Consider the following 18,565-nt stretch of genomic DNA (forward strand, 5'->3'; position numbering starts at 1 on the left):
CTTGGCTAAGCTCGTGAAATTCTGGTGTAGCCACAGGAAGGCCTGCACTATATTTGGGTGGAGGTATTAAAGTTTGAAGACTTAATAGCGTATTTCCTTAATTTTAAGGTACTATCACCGATATGATAACTTATTTTAGAGATTAAAAACTTTCTGACTAAATTTATATCATCTAGCTTAAGATACATCCTAACGTTAGAAAAAAACACATTAAAATATGAGGGTGGGGGTGTGTTTAAGACTTCAGAAAATAGGTAAAATACTTTGGTTCAGCCTAGGAAATAAATTCATTTATATCCCTTATTCTTGGTGCCTCTGTAAAATTTCTGTAGTTCAATATGCTCCTTCAGTGTTTCCTATCTAAATACACAGTAGTTTCCTTTCTTCATTTGGAAGGACCCTTTGGAAAGTCTATGCTCTCACAGTTAGTCCTGTCTACTTCTCCAACTAGCTCTCTCCTGAGCACCACCAGTCCTCTTCTACTGACTGGGGTCACTCTCTGGTTGCTGACCTCATGGGAAAGCTGCTCTGAGCCTCACTGATGACCCCACCACCCCATCTGATGTCATTCTGTAGCACTTTTTCAAAAACATTGGGATGTGATTCAATTGGCACTGTTTTATCAAAGCAATGCTTTTGCTGAGAAAAGGCAAGAAATACTTACTCTTGTAATAAAATCTTGTATTAGTCTAATAAATTTTCACCAAAGAGAAATTTAAAAAGTTAGAAAAAACTCAATTATCTAGGTGGCTAAAAATCTGGGAATTCTAACGTGTCTTTAGCTTTACTTTCTCTTCCTCCAGGTCAAATTCTTGTCCTGCATTCACCCCGATGGTGTTTCATGCTGGAGGAGTACCTTATCTGAGCTTTCTCACTTTCCTCCTATGAAAAATGAGGAGGTTGGACTCATTAGACTGTTTAGGTTCTTCTAGTGTTAGCATCTTAGTAACACGTTTTATTTGTTTTCTTCTTCTGACATGTGGGTCCCTCCAAACATCTGCTATGTCCCACAGCAAAGGAAGGGAGCTCAGAATAGGCTAGGAGCAGCAGCAGATCAAATTTAGAAAGACAGTGTGGACTTCCCAGGAGAAGGTGGGCTTCTCTAGGATAAAACTTAGATTTGGTTGAGTAGGAAGAATAGTGTCACACCTTCCTAAATTTTGTCCCTCAATGATCTGCCAGCTGTTTCATCCTCACCTGACTCTTCCTCCCCTGGAGCAAACTCTGGGAGTTTCCGTATCAGCCTGGACTGGCTCCTGGTAGTCAGGGCGAAGGGGGAAGATGCGATCATAGGTGGAGTTGGACTCCTGCTCACTTGGCGATGAGGAGCGGTTATTGTTGAACATGCTGGACTCGCTTGGCAGGGAAAGGCTGACTGTCATTTCATCATCCAGCATCCTACGGGAAGCCTGGAAGAGAAGGAGTGGGGAGAAAGGCATGCTGGCACAAAGAAGATCGTCACTCTGTCCTCTTCTTAAACCCAGCTCTTCCACTCAGGTGAAACAACTCTTTAATACTCAAACTCCAGAAGCAATGCAAGTGTCAGGGATGCAGTCTGGTTCCACCAATGCCTGTGTTGTAGAAATTTAGACTAATCCTTCACTTCTTCAAGGCAGAATTTGACCTCCAAATGTCTGTGCTGGCCAACATTCATTAGCTTCCACTGAAGCACTTACAAGCATTACTCATATGGTACCATAAGAACCTACCTCAGTAGCCAATCAAAGATCTCCTCAATCTTAGAGTTTTCAATGTTCTGTTAAATAATGGCTTTTCCTGACACCATTCCATAGCTTTGATTTTGTATAGACATACATTAAAATGTTCATTAACTCAACAAATGTGCTGCAATGTGATGAAGCTGTAGTTCACCTGATCACTCTGGCTCTGTAGGTCACGGTAATACCCCCTCAAGCCTGCACTTTTACAAACCAAAAATGAAATGGCTACAAACTAGGAAAGGAAAGTCCTAGGCATCCAGGGATACTGAGGTGAATGATACCTAACACAAGAATAAGAAGAATAAAACAACTGATTGTTCTGGAATCCTGTCTAATGTTATCCACCTGCACCTTCAGAAGGACAACCCCAGAATCTGAATATATGTGACTATTTGGATGCAAACACGTAAAATGTTCTACTCCAACAAACACACTTCGGGTGCTCAATGGAAAAACTTGGATGTCTGCTCCATACCTTAGACTGAGAGGTCCTTTATTGTAGTAACAGCCTCAATACTGAGCACGGAGCCCAGCACAGAGTAGGCACTCAATAAATACGGGTTGACTCTCTCAAAGAGTGAATTCTGAGAACACCATTGTAAGTATCTTGCAAATAATGCTATAGCATAAGGCTATCTTGAGTAATTTTTTTTGGTAATATATGTGTATGCTTAAGGATTTTCTACAAAAAAAAAAAAAAATCTTTCCCCAGGAAGAAATCATGTGTTATTCCAGGGCATCTTGAATTATCTTACTCGGGCTTTATAGGGAGAGAAAGAATTTCTTGAAGGACTAAGTTAAATATTCAAGGGCAAAAATTTTGTTCCCCCTTGTACCTGGAGAGTCTCCAATCCAAAATTCCTCCCCCAGCCCATGAATATATCCCAGTGGGACTCAGAAGAATGAGTCAGAGAAGAGTGGTAAATTCTTGCTCAAATAAAGAGAAAAATATCTCATTGAGTAGAGAACAGAGACCCTCCTCTCCTCAACTAAAATGCTGTCAAAACAGAGTATTCAATAAGAACACATATCAGCTTCAAGCTGTCCATTGACCCTTCAGTCCACCAGCTTCTACCACCACCACCACTCTTTGCTACCCCTCACCTGGGAATTCAGATACCCAGTGTGTTCCAACATTCTACAAGAAGAAAGGTTTTGATGTTGCCTCATGCCAGTGGGTGAGCTCTCTGTGGATTCTACCTTTCAGCCTTCAGTCACTCTTTATGGATTGAAAGCTTTAATTTAGTTAAAGTGTTTTCAGACTAATGATAGAAGTCTCTATGGGAAGCAAAGAGGGACTTCTCTTCCATGAAATACTTCTGCCGAAAGACCTTAAAATAGACCTCAATCATCTTAGCCCTTGAATATGTAACAGATCAGAAGGAATTGCAAGCTACTTGTCTGGGTCATTCCCCTCACTTCACTGATTTCAGTCCCTTCCCTCTTGTCCTACCCACAAAAAGTTCAGAAGATTCAAGTCCATTCTCACGGTGCCCTATCACCTCTTCGGGTATGTACTCCACATAGGCACTGGTCTCCTCTGAGAGCCCAGGACCAGACACAGAAGCTATAAAACACAATTAGACTATACGCTCCCTCCTGTTCCCTGCCCTCCCGGGGCACTTCCAAGCCTCACAGCCCAGAGTTTCCAGGGCCTCTTACAGTCCACATCCACTTGAACTCATTGGCCAGGGAAGATGTCCATGGCCAAAGCTAGAAACACTTTATCATCAGCAAATCCCAAGAGTATCAGACACGTAGCAGCAGAACTCAGTTTCTGTTTGGCCTAAGAAACCAAGAAACGTCATAGATATCCCATCTGTGGTGGAACGTGTATATTTTAGAAGAAAAGAAGCCAGCATACCTCAAGATTGACAACTGGAACAAGCATAGAAAACAGGGTATTAGTTGTATGACCTTGAACACATCACATTTTTCTCATCAGAAAAACAGTTAAATATAACTACTATACCCAACTCACCATTATTCAATGAGGTTCAAGTAAAATCATGAAAAAAGTTTTTGTGACAAGACACATGGGACAGAAAATATATAGATCATTTGGCCTAGACAAAAAAAAATCTGAGGAGGGACTCAGAAGGACGCATGACCAAAGCTTTCAAGTACAAGAAAGAGTAGGAATAGAATTGTGAGAAACTTAGCTTGGATATCAGTGAGGCTGAATGTTTTTCTACACACACACACACACATACACAAACACACCAAAAAAACAAACAGACAGTTGGTAAAAGAAGAGAAGGAACAGAATTATCAGAAACTTTAGCTAGGTTTGAGTTGTGCATCAGAATCACTTGTTTAAAAAAAAAAAAAAGGCAGATGCCTGAACTCTCCTCCAACCTTCAAGGGAGATGCCAGCGTTTTGAGATTCAGTGTGTTGGGAAGAGTTTTTTTAGTTTTCTTCAAAATCTTCATTCTAAAAATGAGAAAATGGACTTAGCTTATTCTTTTCTGACTCCTTTCAGCCAAGCTTCTCCATTCCTATGTTTTTGGGGGTCCTCAGTTTACTCTCTAAACGTGTAAATAATTTTGTAATTTGCCCTTTACTCCTGGGTCAACAGCAGCGTAGGAAAGGATGGAGCAGCTTCCCATCCCACGATTGTTCTGCATTTCCTCACCTTCTCCAGCATTTTTTGCCAAAACTGCCTCCAGAGGATAATGACAATGATGGCCAGGAGGATGAAGATGATGGCCACCAAGCAGCCAATCAGGATTCGAGTGTTGCTGTCATCGACTTTAAGCATTGGATCTGTAACCAGGAAAAGACGGATGAAGAATATTATCATCTCATGGGGCAAGGAGAAAAGCATGAGGGATTGAACTAGACATAAGGAGGCAGAACCTGTTCCTTCAAGATAATTCCACAAGGTGCCACCTTAACGCTTCTGCTACGCTTGGGTTACTTTGGCCCTATATTCTACAGTTCACCGTAGGACAGTAGCCTCCTCCTCGTCATGAATTAGACTGGATAATGGAGAGGTTTTCCACTCTTCCCAAAATGTTGCTCCTTTATACCATGGCCTAAGTCTACTGGCCCCTAATCACACCTCATGAAAAACAGGTGAAGAATCAGCTTCACTCTGCATTCTTTGAGACCCGTCATGGGAGCTGAGAGTCCTCTTTGGAGAAACTTGATCTCATGTTTCCCAGATTGCTGACTTATATGGCCAGTGACTGTCTGAAGCAATGGATATACTTTGCCATATTTATCTCCAATTAGAGAGACAAGCATTTTGCTCCGCAGACTTCCACTCCGAGATCCTCACGATGGGTCTCACCTAGAAATGTCCCTTTTCCTGTTTCTGCTCCAAGCTTCCCAAACTTTCATGAAGCAGTTGGAATGATCCAGGCTCTTCCTCAGCTGAAGAATTACAGGAACCAACAGTGAAAAGAGTGAGTTTGGGCCCTTAACTTTGGAGGTGGACTGTCCTGTCTTTCCAGAGCTATTCTTTATCCAAAGCCACCTGGTATCAAACCTACTGCACACTCAGGCCTTTGCCAATCTCCACCCTTCTTCATCCTCCAGGAGGCCCCCCAGGCTTAATTTTTATAAGCAAGAGGCACACATACCATAGGTTGTCGGTGCCACAGGCGAGGTGGGCATTGCTCCAGAGTTGTTGTACATTGCAGCATCTGTTACAGAACAGGGTGAGTCAGAACCGGGGAGAAGACAGCTAGACAGCAGTTGTTCTGAAGGCAGGTTCTAAGCTAGCACGGTGTGAAATCAATTTAGTGGGTTCCCACCAGCCTTTCTTAGAAATGAAATCACCCAAATATATTACATAAAAATATCACCATTCATCTAAATAGCAAGGGCAACTTTTTTTTTTTGATAAAATTTTTGTTTAAATTATTAACTACTAAGTGTCACGGTACAAAAAAAAAGTTTAAGGAGGAGTGGTCAGAGGGCTGTGACCACACATTATCATTAAGTGTGTATAGGAAGTGAGACCTTGGCTCAGAAAAGTGTAGAGAGAATACGATGGGTAAGCAGACACGGGACAGACATAGCGCTAAGACGATCTTCCCTTCAAGGAAATTAAATTGCTTCATAAAAGGGTTTTCACTATATGCTTCATTGTCCTAGCCCTTTAGTTTATAAATTAAGCCTTCATCCTTATGAACAAATTAAAAGTATCCTTTACAGCGATGTTGAAACTTCTAAGACTAGATCCCAAAAGTGTATTTGACAGATTGATGTTGGTAACTAATTTTTCCCTCTGATTTGTCTACTCAAGGTGGGGTCAAGAATTAGAACATGCATTTTCCTTCTAAAGAGACACCCCCTCCAAAAATCCTAATTTTTCTTCTTTTTAGCATTGCTATATAAATAGGAAAATGTCTGGCCTTTATCTGTACTTTCCTGAATTGCATCCTCAGGCTTCAGTGAAAATTAATATCATCATGATATTAAATTTAAAGTTCAAGAGACCGCAGGCATCAGTAACCATAGTCCTTAGCTGTAATTAGCGATAGCAAGAATAAGCGTACCAATTACTCCGCAGAGAGAATCCCTGAGGATGACAGGAACCTACCGTCCCCGAGTTAACACTTATGGTGTAAATGACACTGCTTTTGAAAATCTAAATTTCTGCTCTTAATAAACTACTGGATGTAAAATAAGCAGCCCATTTGCTCTCAGATTAAAATTTTATAACAGAAGACACTGGGGCCTGTTTTCCTAAACACATGCTCTATTTCCTTACCAGGACATCTTATTGAGCAAAACATCTTGAAGTTTTCTTCTTTTAAAAATCAAATCAGGAAATACAAAGTCTTCTGGTTTATTTTTAAATTACTCTCTCCTCTTCTCTTAGGTCGTTTTTTGCTTATGTTTTTCTTCCAGTCCCAGTGCTAATCTCACCGTTTTGACACCGTGCATTACAAATCTACTTTCTAGTGGCCTTTCTCCTTCTGACCACTTATTGTTGGCACCACTTTGAGCATCTTATGAGAAATCATTCTATAGGTTTTGTGCTTCCAACTAAATTGTGATGGTATAGACAATGTGCTAAATGCCTTTTAACTTTTCAAGGTCCGGCACAACCCTCATTGCCCCGGCTATGGTCCCTAAATACCACTCCCCACTAAAAGGAACCAAGATTGCTCGAGGAACTGTTTTGATTCAACAACTGGGGCAGTGAATGTTCGAAATGAGCTTGAAACATCTCATTCTTTCAGAAAACAAGATAGTTATCAAACATTTATCTAATCCAAAGAAGACAGAGCCAGATTAAACATGTGTGCTCCAGTCAAATACAGGACAATTTGAGCATTAAAAATAATAATTGCAGTTGATTGAACATACTACATTTATAAAAACCAGTGAATGCATTATGATATTGAAAAACAAAAGAAAACTTATTGGATAGCATTGAAGATTGGTAGGACGTCGACTTAAAAATTAATCATGTGTCCTGCCTTTCCAATGTGAATTGTATTTCAGGGTAAAAAAGCATATGGGAAATAGTTCTCCTATTCAGAAGAAATTCAGCTAATAAGTACAGAAGGAATAGAAGAATTAGAAAGTCACCATTTAGCAGCTCCTAATGAAATAAATAATGTAAGCAGTGGTCATCCATGGAGGGTAAAACCCAAGGAGAAAGTTGGTGAGGAACTTTCCATGAAAGGGTAACCGCCTGAGCCCAGAGATCAGTCTTAGCATCACTAAAAGTGAGAGAGTCTAACGAGATACCTCCATGATGGGGCTCAACATAAAGTACACAGCACCATCTATGAAAAACCCTTGGCAAAAGTAAATATTGAATTTGCATCAAATTAGCCTGTAGATAAAACCTCCAGTCTACAGGATGACAGAGGACAGGAGCTCGAGTAAAATGACACCACAGAAATCAATCAGCCAAACCAGAATAGAATTTTTTTTTTAAAGGACTGTTTTAGATTAAAAGAGACATCACCTTGGAATATATAAAGGAAGTACACCAAGAGGGCCTTGTTATTTGGATCCTAATTCAATAAAGCCAACAGTAATAAGACATTAGTAGACAATCCAGGATACTTGAGTGTAGACAGGCTATTATATGATATTAAGGAATTATTTGTTAATACATGTTGCTAGGTGTTATTATGGCATTATGAATGTAATGTTATTTTCTTATATATACTCTAAAATTTTTAGTAATGAAATCAAATGTCTCAGATTTGCTTTAAAATACTATAGCAAAAAGGAATGAATAAAGGAAACAAGCATGACAAAAAAATAGTAAATTAGTAAAGCTAATGGATGGATGGGGGCTCATTGTTCTCTTTTGGGTATATTTAGACATTTTTGTGTATATTTAGGTATTTTCACTTAAACATTTTCATAATATTTTAATAGTGCTTAGGTGTGCTTCCCCTTAACTGGCTTAATTTATATAAAGGTTTTAACACATTGTACTCATTTTCTTTAATTCTTTATCTTACATCTCTTTTAGACAAATATGAGAGCCAAGTAAACATTCTGCCCACTTCCTCATCCTCACCCCCTGCCCTTCCACAACTAAACTAGTCTGAGAAAAGATTCCCTCTGTGTACCCTTAAGAAGCCACCTATACAATCCTCCTCCTCTCAGAGCCTGCCAACGAGAAGCTCCAGACAACACCTTTCTCCTTCACCACCCAGTTCCCACTTCCTTTAAGGGCCCCCCTGAGCTCCCAACCTGATTGGAAGGTGATCTCACTGAACATCATCCAGGTGTCAGCAAAATGGTATTGGCACTTGATGGCACTGGCCATGCGGTGATGGAGGGGCACTGTGACGAACCGAGCACTGGGGTTGACATCATCCAGGACAAGGGGGAAGGAGACAGCGTTAGGTTCCCATTCATTGGCTTCAGAGCGGAAGTAGCACTGTACCTCCTTAAAAATCTTCACACCTTTAGCAAACATGTTGTTGCAGTGGACCTGGCAGAGGAAAAAGGCATGTGAGTGACAGGATGATCATGCTGAGTGGCACTGGGTACCCAGTAAGATCCCAGACCTGCCTGTTTCTCTGATCACCACCGTTGGTGAATAATTGGCGATCTGCAGTCTTGGATTTTTCCCTTCTAGGAACTTCAGTAGTGGCAGTGATACACTGCTCTGATCTCATAAAATCTGGGCTTCTACCCCAGGCACCCATCTGCGATTGTGCTCCCCTGGGCACCTCACTGCATGCTGCTGGGAGTAGTGTCCTCAACTGTTAAATGAAGGCTGGGCCAGCATCCTCTCAGGTCCTTCCTTGCCCTTAACGCTGTCTTATCTATAGCCCTCTCAACCACTCTGATCCTCTCAATCGCGGTTGCTATCTGCCCAGAATCAAGCTATTCTGAACTACTTCCTCCTAGGCGCATTCCAAAGCCAGTCTACTCCTTTCAATAGGTTTAGATCAGAAACCTGAAATAATATACAATCCAAAACAATTTCATCTTTCTCTTTAGAAATCTCATTTCAAGTTCCAGGTATTAGAATTTTTCAGCTGGAGACCTAAGACTTAATTCTCTCTCTGAATTAAATCCAGTTTAGGAAAAGCCATTTTGATGAGGGCATCAAATCTTCCTCACAGATATTTTCTGAGATGAGAAAAAAAGGTCTTGGCGAAGGTAGCTTTGCACCCTCTCACTTGCTGCCGTGACTCTCTTACTAGGATATTTGTATGGCTTTTAAGGGCCATCAGGAACAAAGACTCCACAATAGCTCCTCTGCAGCACCTTGCCGTGTGTAGCATCCCTCAAAAATGGGAGGTACAGGCACCCCAATGTTCACAGCAGCACTGTTTTCAATAGCCGAGACATAGAAGCAACCTAAATGTCCATTGACAGATGACTGGATAAAGAAGGTGTGGTCTGTATATACACTGTGGAATACTACTCAGCCATAAAAAAGAATAAGATAATGCCATTTGCAGCAACCTGGATGAACCTAGAGATTATCATACTAAGTGAATTAAGTCAGAGAAAGGCAAATATCATACAATATCACTTATATGTGAAATCTTAAAAAATGATAGAAATGAACTTATTTACAAAACAGAAACAGATTCACAGACATAGGAAACAAAGTTATGGTTACCAGGGGGAAAAGTGGGGAGAGGGATAAATTGGGAGTTTGCAATTTATAGATACAAACTACTATATATGAAATAGATAAACAAGGTCCAACTATATAGCACAGGGAACTATATTCAATATCTTGTAGTAACCTATAATGAAAAAGAATATAAAATATATATATATATATATGTGTATGTGTGTGTGTGTGTGTGTGTGTGTACAACTGAATCACTATGCTGTACACCAGTGACTAACACAATACTGTAAATCAACTACACTTCAATTTAAAAGAAAATGGAAGGTACATGTTTGTAACTAAATCAAATCTCTCATGGTAGTTAGTAACATATCCTCTGGCTCAGTCTTATGTGGAAAATGGAGATTTGCTGGTCACTATTCCCTGAATTTAGAGATTTCATGGGGTAGAAAAGCATCACTGTCATTCATTGTCCATTTTATGTCTTGTTTAGGTCCTGAATTGTAACCCTTCAACTATCGTCAATACCCTCCCTTGGTTTCTAGACAGTCAATACAAAATTACCAGTCAGAATTTACTTTTAGCTGAGGAAAAAGCAGTAATTGTCACAGAAATTTACAGATTAGAGATACTTTAAAAGAATGGAACCTGTGTCTTTTTTTTAGGTTACACAAATAAGTGATATGATATGGTATTTTTCTTACTCTTTCTGGCTACTTCACCTAGAATGACAATCTCCAGATCCATCCATGTTGCCACAAATGGTGTTATTTTATTCTTTTTTATGGCTGAATAGTATTCCATTTAAGAAAAAAGAATAATTTTTTTGCTATTAAAAAAAGAAAAAGAGCTTAACATATGTAGTTTTTTTTTAAAATAAACATAGTATGAAAAAGTAAAAAAAAAAAAAGAATGGAATCATGGAATATTAGAGTGACTGGAGACATTAAAAACCCTCTGGTCCAGCTCTTCCTGCACTAAATACGGAAACTGGCACTCAGAGAGATTTGACCTGTCTGGTCAGTCAACATCAGAACAGGGGGCGAATCACCTCAACTTTTCCATTTGGATTTGCCTCTAAATGTTAATGATGAAAACATGTGTCAATACCTTCTTTGGGATGAGTTAACAGTCCCAGTTTATTGAACACAAGTAAATGGAGCAAGGCTAAGAACAAAATCAAAGAAATACCATCTACAGTTTCAATAGATTTTTCAGATGTTTTGAAATCTGTGAAGTGTTGGGTGAGTGGCCTGTGGAGAAGGTAATAAGCTCTCCGACAGACGTTTTGGAAATCCTCCTGAAATGCAAATAAATAGCATAGAATTTCATTTCTCTGTAGACATATATTTATTAAATAAAGAGAATACATTTTGAAAAATGCATATATATTTCAAAGTACCTTTCTTTTCATTATTTTTTTCTTAATTTGTCTTATAAAACATTTTCTATTTTATATTTTTCCAAAGAATAAGCTTTTGGGTATATGATTTCTATAGTTTTCTGCTTTTAATAAATCGGTTTATGCATTTATCTTTGATATTAGAATTCAATGTCTAGTTCATTTGTTTTGCTACTTCCTTCTTTAATAATGTAGAAAATATTCAATATCATGAATTTGACTCAGTGTCGTTTTACATGTATCCCATTTGTTTTGATATAGGTAATGTTTTCATTTTTTTTAAATGCTCTGTGGGTTTACTTTTTTTTTTTAATGGTATATTTAAACTACATTCAGGGTAGGGAGGGAAACAGGCAATAATTTGCCTAGGTAGCAAAATCTATTCTGGAAGACATCAGTGACCTGAAAGTCATCTTTCATTTTTTATTTATCTCAGAAAAATTAAAATGTGCTAGAGACCTGTTTAACCTTGAAAAGATGAGACCTGGTTGACCTTGAGAGGACTAGCTCTGACTCAGCTACTAAGAAATTTCAAGTACCTTCTCATTGCAGAATATACTTTTGAATAATTTTGACCTGTGATAAGCTAGTTAAATAGGAGCTGCTGGGACCCCAGAAGATCAAAGCCTTTTGACTAAATATTATAAATTTATGGAGAGTTTGAAATACATCTTATTATTTCTGGGACTAGAAATTCTGCCAATGATATATATTAAATTGATACACATGTTCATTGGTACATATTGGTTAAACACATTATTAAGCAATACAAATAAATTTTTTTCTTGAAGCATACATAGTTTTGTTACTGTCATTATTTCCTTTCTCCCTCCCAAAAAACCTGTGACAAATGATCTGTTACACACAACTGCACACACGTGTTTTACAACTGCCAAAGAGCCATTCGTGAACAACACTGGCAGACTGGGCATGTGTTCATCCTTCTGTTCTCACCATGCAACTAATAGCTATTAATCCAGTTAGGAGCTATTATCATCTTAACATACGGGAGTGATGTAACAGACATGCATTTTCTTTTTGACTCCAGGTTTGTGCCAAGAATAACAAAGTTTGATTTACTAGGAACCCTTAACAATAGAACAGTTTCCCTTCTTTGGGGTCCTCGTGTCATCTTACATACCTCCCTTCACAAATAAGTAGTATCTTCCCCCACTGAACTGCAAATTGTCCCAAGGTAGGGACCATTTCTTATTCATCTGTTTACCTCCAGAACCTAGCATAGTGCAATGTATATCCCAAATACTGTTGCTAAATTAATAACAAAGATACAAGAATGAATGGATTTGGGAAACAAATATTGAAACTGAGGACCGAGTAGACATAGAGGCAGAGACACCAGTTTGTTGGCATTAATGGGATGCACCCAGTTATTAACAGGGAAAAATCACAGATAAACAGGGATTCATGTGTGAAGTCAGATTCACTTGCCCACTCTCTTTCTTGGCGCTTATATAGGAGTCTTCTTATGCTCCTTCCTAAACCAGTAAGAGTTATATGCGAGCCATAAAAGTTCCCAGGCTTTCTCCCTTACGTTTAACAAAAGAACTTTCCCCTCTACCCTTAAATATCAATTTTCCTCAATCTTAGAAATCAAGTTTAGCGTCCAGGATGGTCACTTTTTGCATAGACTTTTGTTCCTTTCCATTCCTTTCTCTCTGAAACACACTTGGGATTGAGTAAGAAAAAAGGAAAATCATCATTTGACTGAAGTGCCAGGAAACTCACCACATTAACAGAGATGTCCTCAACCCTTACCTCAAGGGTGGGCTCTTCTGAAAGGCTCCACCTCAGAGAAAATGTAAATCAGGCTTTAAGCACCACCCCCACCCCCAACTCTTTTCAGGGTCTGCACCTAACGTGCCCCAGCACACACCCAGTCTGTGCCTTTCCCAAGTCTTTTGGTTTCCATCCAACACTCAGTAAAATGTACCTACTCTCTCTTAGCTACTCTGTAATAGTAAACTGATAAAAAACAACTTCTATTATTGCATTCAAGACATTAATTTTTAATGTTTTACTCTCCCACAGGTAAAATATTTGCATTTTAATACAGACTTTTGGGTGATGGTATTTTAGCAAAAAACAAAACAAACAAACAAAAACCCTAATAATTTACATTTAGGCCTTAGAACAGACTTGGGTTAAACCCACCTCACCACCCCATCTTCAAACCTTGATTCTAACCAACTCCTCTGACTGGACAAAGAGTCATAGAGATTCCACGGAGAAGACAGATTGAAACCCTGGGACTGAGGTCTAGAACCCTGATATCGGCCCAGCCAGGAGTCACAGCGATTCCTTCTACCTGGCCCCCCTCTGTCTTCAAGTTTCTCTTTATGGTAAAGGAAATACTATTGGTCAGTGTCCTGTTCCTGTCCATCATCTCTCTTCCTCCTTCTACCCCGGGTGGCAGAGATATTTGTAAGTATAAATGGTTAGAGTAGGCACTAAGGGATATCATTTGTTCATCTGCAAACATTTATTGAGCCTGCATGTATTAAGTGCCAGACACTTGGGTATAGAGATCAGAAAGCAGAATCACAACCTCGGAGGAGCTTGAGGTCTGATAAGAGAACCAGACACCTACACAGATGGATGATAATAGATAAGGAGAAAAAACTCAGGGATCTTCCGCCAGGACTTCTCAGTGCTATCGGCATGGAGGAAGCACTCAAGGGGTGGGAAGTGACTCAAAATGCAAAGCCCCTTCTTCTTCCATTGAGAATTGGAGCTGGAACGAGCCACCCTTACTGACAAGGGTGTCCTCTCCCTGCAGAGTGGGGGCAGGACCATGTAATGACTTCCAATGGCTCGAGTCACTTTTGCCTTTGTGGGCCCTTCCCCCCATAAAATTATATATTAAAATTACATTTTATGACTGCATTGTTAAGAAGATGAGAATAACTTTTGACCCCAAAGTTCATTTCTTTTATTCTAACATTAAAAGAAATTAAACCATTTCCATGGATGTTAAAAAAGTACTGTGGACATGGGATACTGCGTCCGCTCTGCCTAAGGCGGGTGTTGACCCTGGTGTTGAAACAGTAACAACAACAAAACACACATTGAGCAACAGTGACCTCGTTCAGCTTCCTTATTTACAAATGAAGAAACAGGCCCAGAAAGATGAAGTCACTCATGCAACGCATGTAGCTAGTTCACAGAAGATGCATTTGAATCCTGTCCTGCTGGCACCGCCCCAGAGTTCTTTCCCTCCATCATGAGTGTGGCTTCCACGCCTAACTCCACTGACCTTCATAGTAGTAAAATTCCTGATGCGGTCAAATTCAAACATGATTTCGATGTAGCCGTTGGTGGCGCTCTCATTCCTCCAGCCCACATAGTCATAGCCGGGCCACACGTGGTACTCGTGGGTCTGGGTGAAATCATCCAGGCCAGACACCCCATCTGTCAGCTGGCCCAGCCCTTCAGTCATGCTGCACGGGCCGGGAGAGGAGGAAAAGGGAGAGAGGAACTTGGCATTAATTACACATTCACGGAAGAGCTATCATCCGGTTTCTCCACCCCAGGTTTTGTAAGAGCTGATCATCTTGGAGGTTGAAGAATTATGAAAAATCCAGTATGTTTTATAATACTGACTCATTTATTCTTAGCATCAATGGAGAACTAAGAATTTTATGTAAGTGAATTTTACAAAATATTTGATGCTAACCTCTTTAATAGCAAAGCTTTTAGATAATTTTTTATCATTGTATATAAAAAGCTTTCTATGGTCTATTGTATCCTTACCTGTTCTTATATATTTGATATAATAAGTCTTTAAATAATGATTCAATATTACCAAATGCATTTGATTAACAAATCCATTAATGATTAAATGAATGAGCGCATAGAATGAACACTACAGAAGACAGAGATGCTTGCCCATGACTAAGTAAATGGTCCGGGAGGCAGTTGGAAACTTTTTCTGACTCTCCTTTGACAATATGTTGTTATTGTTCAATGAATCAATTCCAGATAATCCAGCCATGCTTTCCTCTACCCCACATTTTCAACAGCTTAAATTTGATATCAAACTAAAGGAAAAAATAAAAGTGACCTCAGCCAAATTTAAATACTAATTTGTATTTAACTTCAATTACATTTGTAGAATAATAGACTCATGGAGGAAAATGAATGTTTGACATGAGGCACTGGATATAATTTTCTTTGCTAGCTTGGCAGCCTTTCTACTTCTGAGTGTGAGGCTCTGTTTTGAACGGCTGAGTTTGCCAGAAGCCAGACTGCTGTGTGGGATGTATCTGCATTTATGTTGACTATCTGAAGAACACAAAAAGACCTCCTTCCTTCTTTCCATGGAAAGACAGAGAAAGAACCCATCATGGGGAACTTCTTCCCCCTCAAGCTCTGGAAAATATGTCAGGAGTCTCCCAAATGAAGAGACTGATGTACTGTACCCTCAAGCAATAATGCATGTGACCCTTGAGATTATAGTCAGACCAATGATATGTAAAATTTGTGCATTACAAAAAAAAATTACTAAGAGTGATTGTGCCAGCCTTACAGATACATTTTTAAATGTATGTGTTCGTTGAAAAATGTTCTGCAAATTATAAAATTTGACTGGCCTTATCCACAATGACCAGAGCCTGGATCTCCCTTCCAAGGTTTTGCCATCTTTTTCTTCTCTCTACAGATTAGAAGGCTAGGAGAACATAAATTTACTTGCAATAAATATATTTCCCATTGTCCCCAGAAAAATAAATCCCCGTGAAAGCCTCAAGAAAAGCAACACAAATTAAAAGGAATTCTCATCCAATTTCTCTTTAATCAAAATCTAACCAAGTGAGAAAGGGGTAAGGAAAGAAATTACCCCTGTTCACTTCATATACTTGAGAATTGTTAGAATTACTACGACAGCATACACTACTTTTATAATTTTTCTTAGTTAAAAAAAGAAAGTAACTTTTGCTACTATGATTATTTCCTGAGACCTTGAATTAGGTAACTTCATATCTTATCACTCAGCCACACCCCAACTAGGTATCTAATTACCAAAGTTAAGTAGAAGCTGATTGTGTCTAAATCTCTGTAATTATTTTCTTAATCTTTCCTCTGGGGTCCACCCAGAGCCATATTTCCAGTTACCCACCTTATTTCTCTATTTGAATGCTCTGTCAGTCCCCTGAATTTATATTTCAGACTGAATCCATCACCATCCCTTTCTAAACTAATCCTTCACCTAGTTTTCCCATTTCTGTCACTTATACTTCTCTTCCACATTCACTGAGAGTACCTGGAGCATGATAAGCATTCAAAATATGTTTGTTGAGTGAATAAATGTTATCTCCATTGTTTCAGTAACCTAGACTAATCTGTTTCATCTAACTCTTTTCCTCACATTACTGTCTTGCTCCCTGTATCCAATCAGACCGGAGATGGTCCCTAAATAAATATCCCTTTCTCATTCTTATTCCCACAGTCACCATCAAATTAGCCTGAGTCCTTAATTCTTCCATTTAACAGAATTTGGAATTAGAAAAGGTCACCCCCCCATTCAAATCTAACCTTTGAATGTAGCTCGATTAATCTGCCTAAAGTGGAGCTCCCAACATGTTCTTCTCCAGCTTTAAAAGTCTTCGGTGACTTATTGTGTTGATGATGTTGATGAAGAAGAACTCCTTCTTCTTCCCCTCTTCTTCCTGGCCCTGACATTCAAGAACCTCTGAAATCTACCTTGCTATGCTTCTCATTTTTGCTTTGCTGCATAAATATGGCCCATGGTTAATGATACTGTGGATCTTTCCTGGGATTTCCCCTGAACGTGACAACCACGATTCATTTGTCCTCATGCTATTCCTTCTGCCCAAAATGCCATTTCGAGATTCTTTGCCTGTGAAAGTTCTACCCGTCTTTTGGGGCCATATCAGATTTTATCTATTCTAGTATGTTTTAATTGGTCATCCAATCAGATAATAACTTACATATATATGTAGCACTTTGCCTTTACAGAATTCTTTTCTGACACATTTTTATCACGTTAGCCTCATAGCAAACAAATATTTTTATTACATGAATCCAAGTGTTTTCCCTCCCTATGCTGCACTCTCCTGTTATAGCTTCCTTGTTTCTTTGAATCTCAAATCATTCACAGTATATCCCTTACTCTTACGTTCATATCATAGTAATTTATATCCTGGTTTAGCCTCCATTCCTAACTCTGAGCTTCCTAAAGGTAAGATCAATGAATTCATTACATTCGAAGACCCACCAAGTCTAGCCAAATTCCTTGTACATAGTAACAGTTGATTAACAAAGGTTTATGAAACTAAACTGAATTCAGTTGATTTCTGATTTCCTCTGTGCTTTAAATTTATGCCAGTTGGGTGTGGCTAAGTGAAATGATGCCAAGGCAGATTAAGTAAAAGGGGAAGAACAGCGACTAAGTAGATGAAAAGGAAGTGACTAGGAGAAGACTGGATGAGTCAGGCCCTCACGCGGGGCGTGGCAACCAGAGGGCAGTGCTTTACGCCTAAGACAGTGGAAGTGCTCTAACTCCACACTTCTCTTCCTGAGACTCACTAATCCCTCTCTTTCCCTCTCTCTCTCTCTCTCTCTCTCTCACCATCAGCCTCCATCATCTATTCTGAACTTCACTATGGTCAGACCTTTCTGCCAGGCTCAATCTTTGCAGACAAAGACCAAGCCAAGAGAGAGAACACGGTTGCAGTAGGGTGGAAGAAGACTGGCAAGACGTGGAGTGAGTTGGGATAGGTGGGAACATCTCTTATCCAAGCCTGAATTCCTCCTGTATCTGAACATGCTTCTCCACCATGGCCCTCCATTGGTCCACTTCAGGTGTATCCATTGCTCCTTCTGCTGCTCCCAGTTCTAGCTTCTGCTGTAGTCAGGCCATTCTGGTCCTCATCCCTGCTCTCCTTTCCTATGCTCCTTTCTACCTACCTCCCTCTGATCCAATTCTGATCTCATCCTAGAAACTTTCCTTGTCTATTTATTGTAAGCGTTAATAGTCTCCTTTTTTCCCCACAATTTCTAAAGCATTTATGTTTATGGGGTTCATTCTTTCTGAACTTCCTTACCTGTCCAATTTATTATACTTATAACTACAATTCTTCTGGCCCTTTGTCTCTACAAGTAGGCTATCATTTGTGTCAGACCATATGCCCTGTTTTGAGGGTCAAAAGGTATGGCTACCTTACTTAGCCATGCCACAAAAGTAGCCCTTGCTTCGTATAATTTATTGTTTTTCTTGCGATTACTTTGTCTTCCCCACTAAGCTCTAAGTTCCTCCCAGATAAAGACTACATATTTTATTTCACCTAAATTTATCTCATAATGCCTAGTATAAAGTCTAAATAAACACTGGTTAGTTGACTGATTGGTTCATTGATTATTGTTCCCAAACCATGATA

General features: G+C 39.4%; 1 protein-coding gene across 1 annotated transcript in view; it reads right to left on the bottom strand.

Moving 5' to 3' along the window:
* DDR2 (discoidin domain receptor tyrosine kinase 2) overlaps positions 1-18,565 on the bottom strand; it is an 87,795-nt gene that overhangs the window by 18,251 nt on the left and 50,979 nt on the right. The window contains 6 exon segments of the mRNA XM_006173134.3: positions 1,198-1,249; positions 1,251-1,409; positions 4,358-4,488; positions 5,310-5,372; positions 8,401-8,644; positions 14,425-14,608. Coding sequence (XP_006173196.2) covers positions 1,198-1,249; positions 1,251-1,409; positions 4,358-4,488; positions 5,310-5,372; positions 8,401-8,644; positions 14,425-14,608 — 833 coding nt within the window.

Source organism: Camelus ferus, chromosome 21, assembly GCF_009834535.1.
Source record: "Camelus ferus isolate YT-003-E chromosome 21, BCGSAC_Cfer_1.0, whole genome shotgun sequence".
NCBI lineage: Eukaryota > Metazoa > Chordata > Mammalia > Artiodactyla > Camelidae > Camelus > Camelus ferus.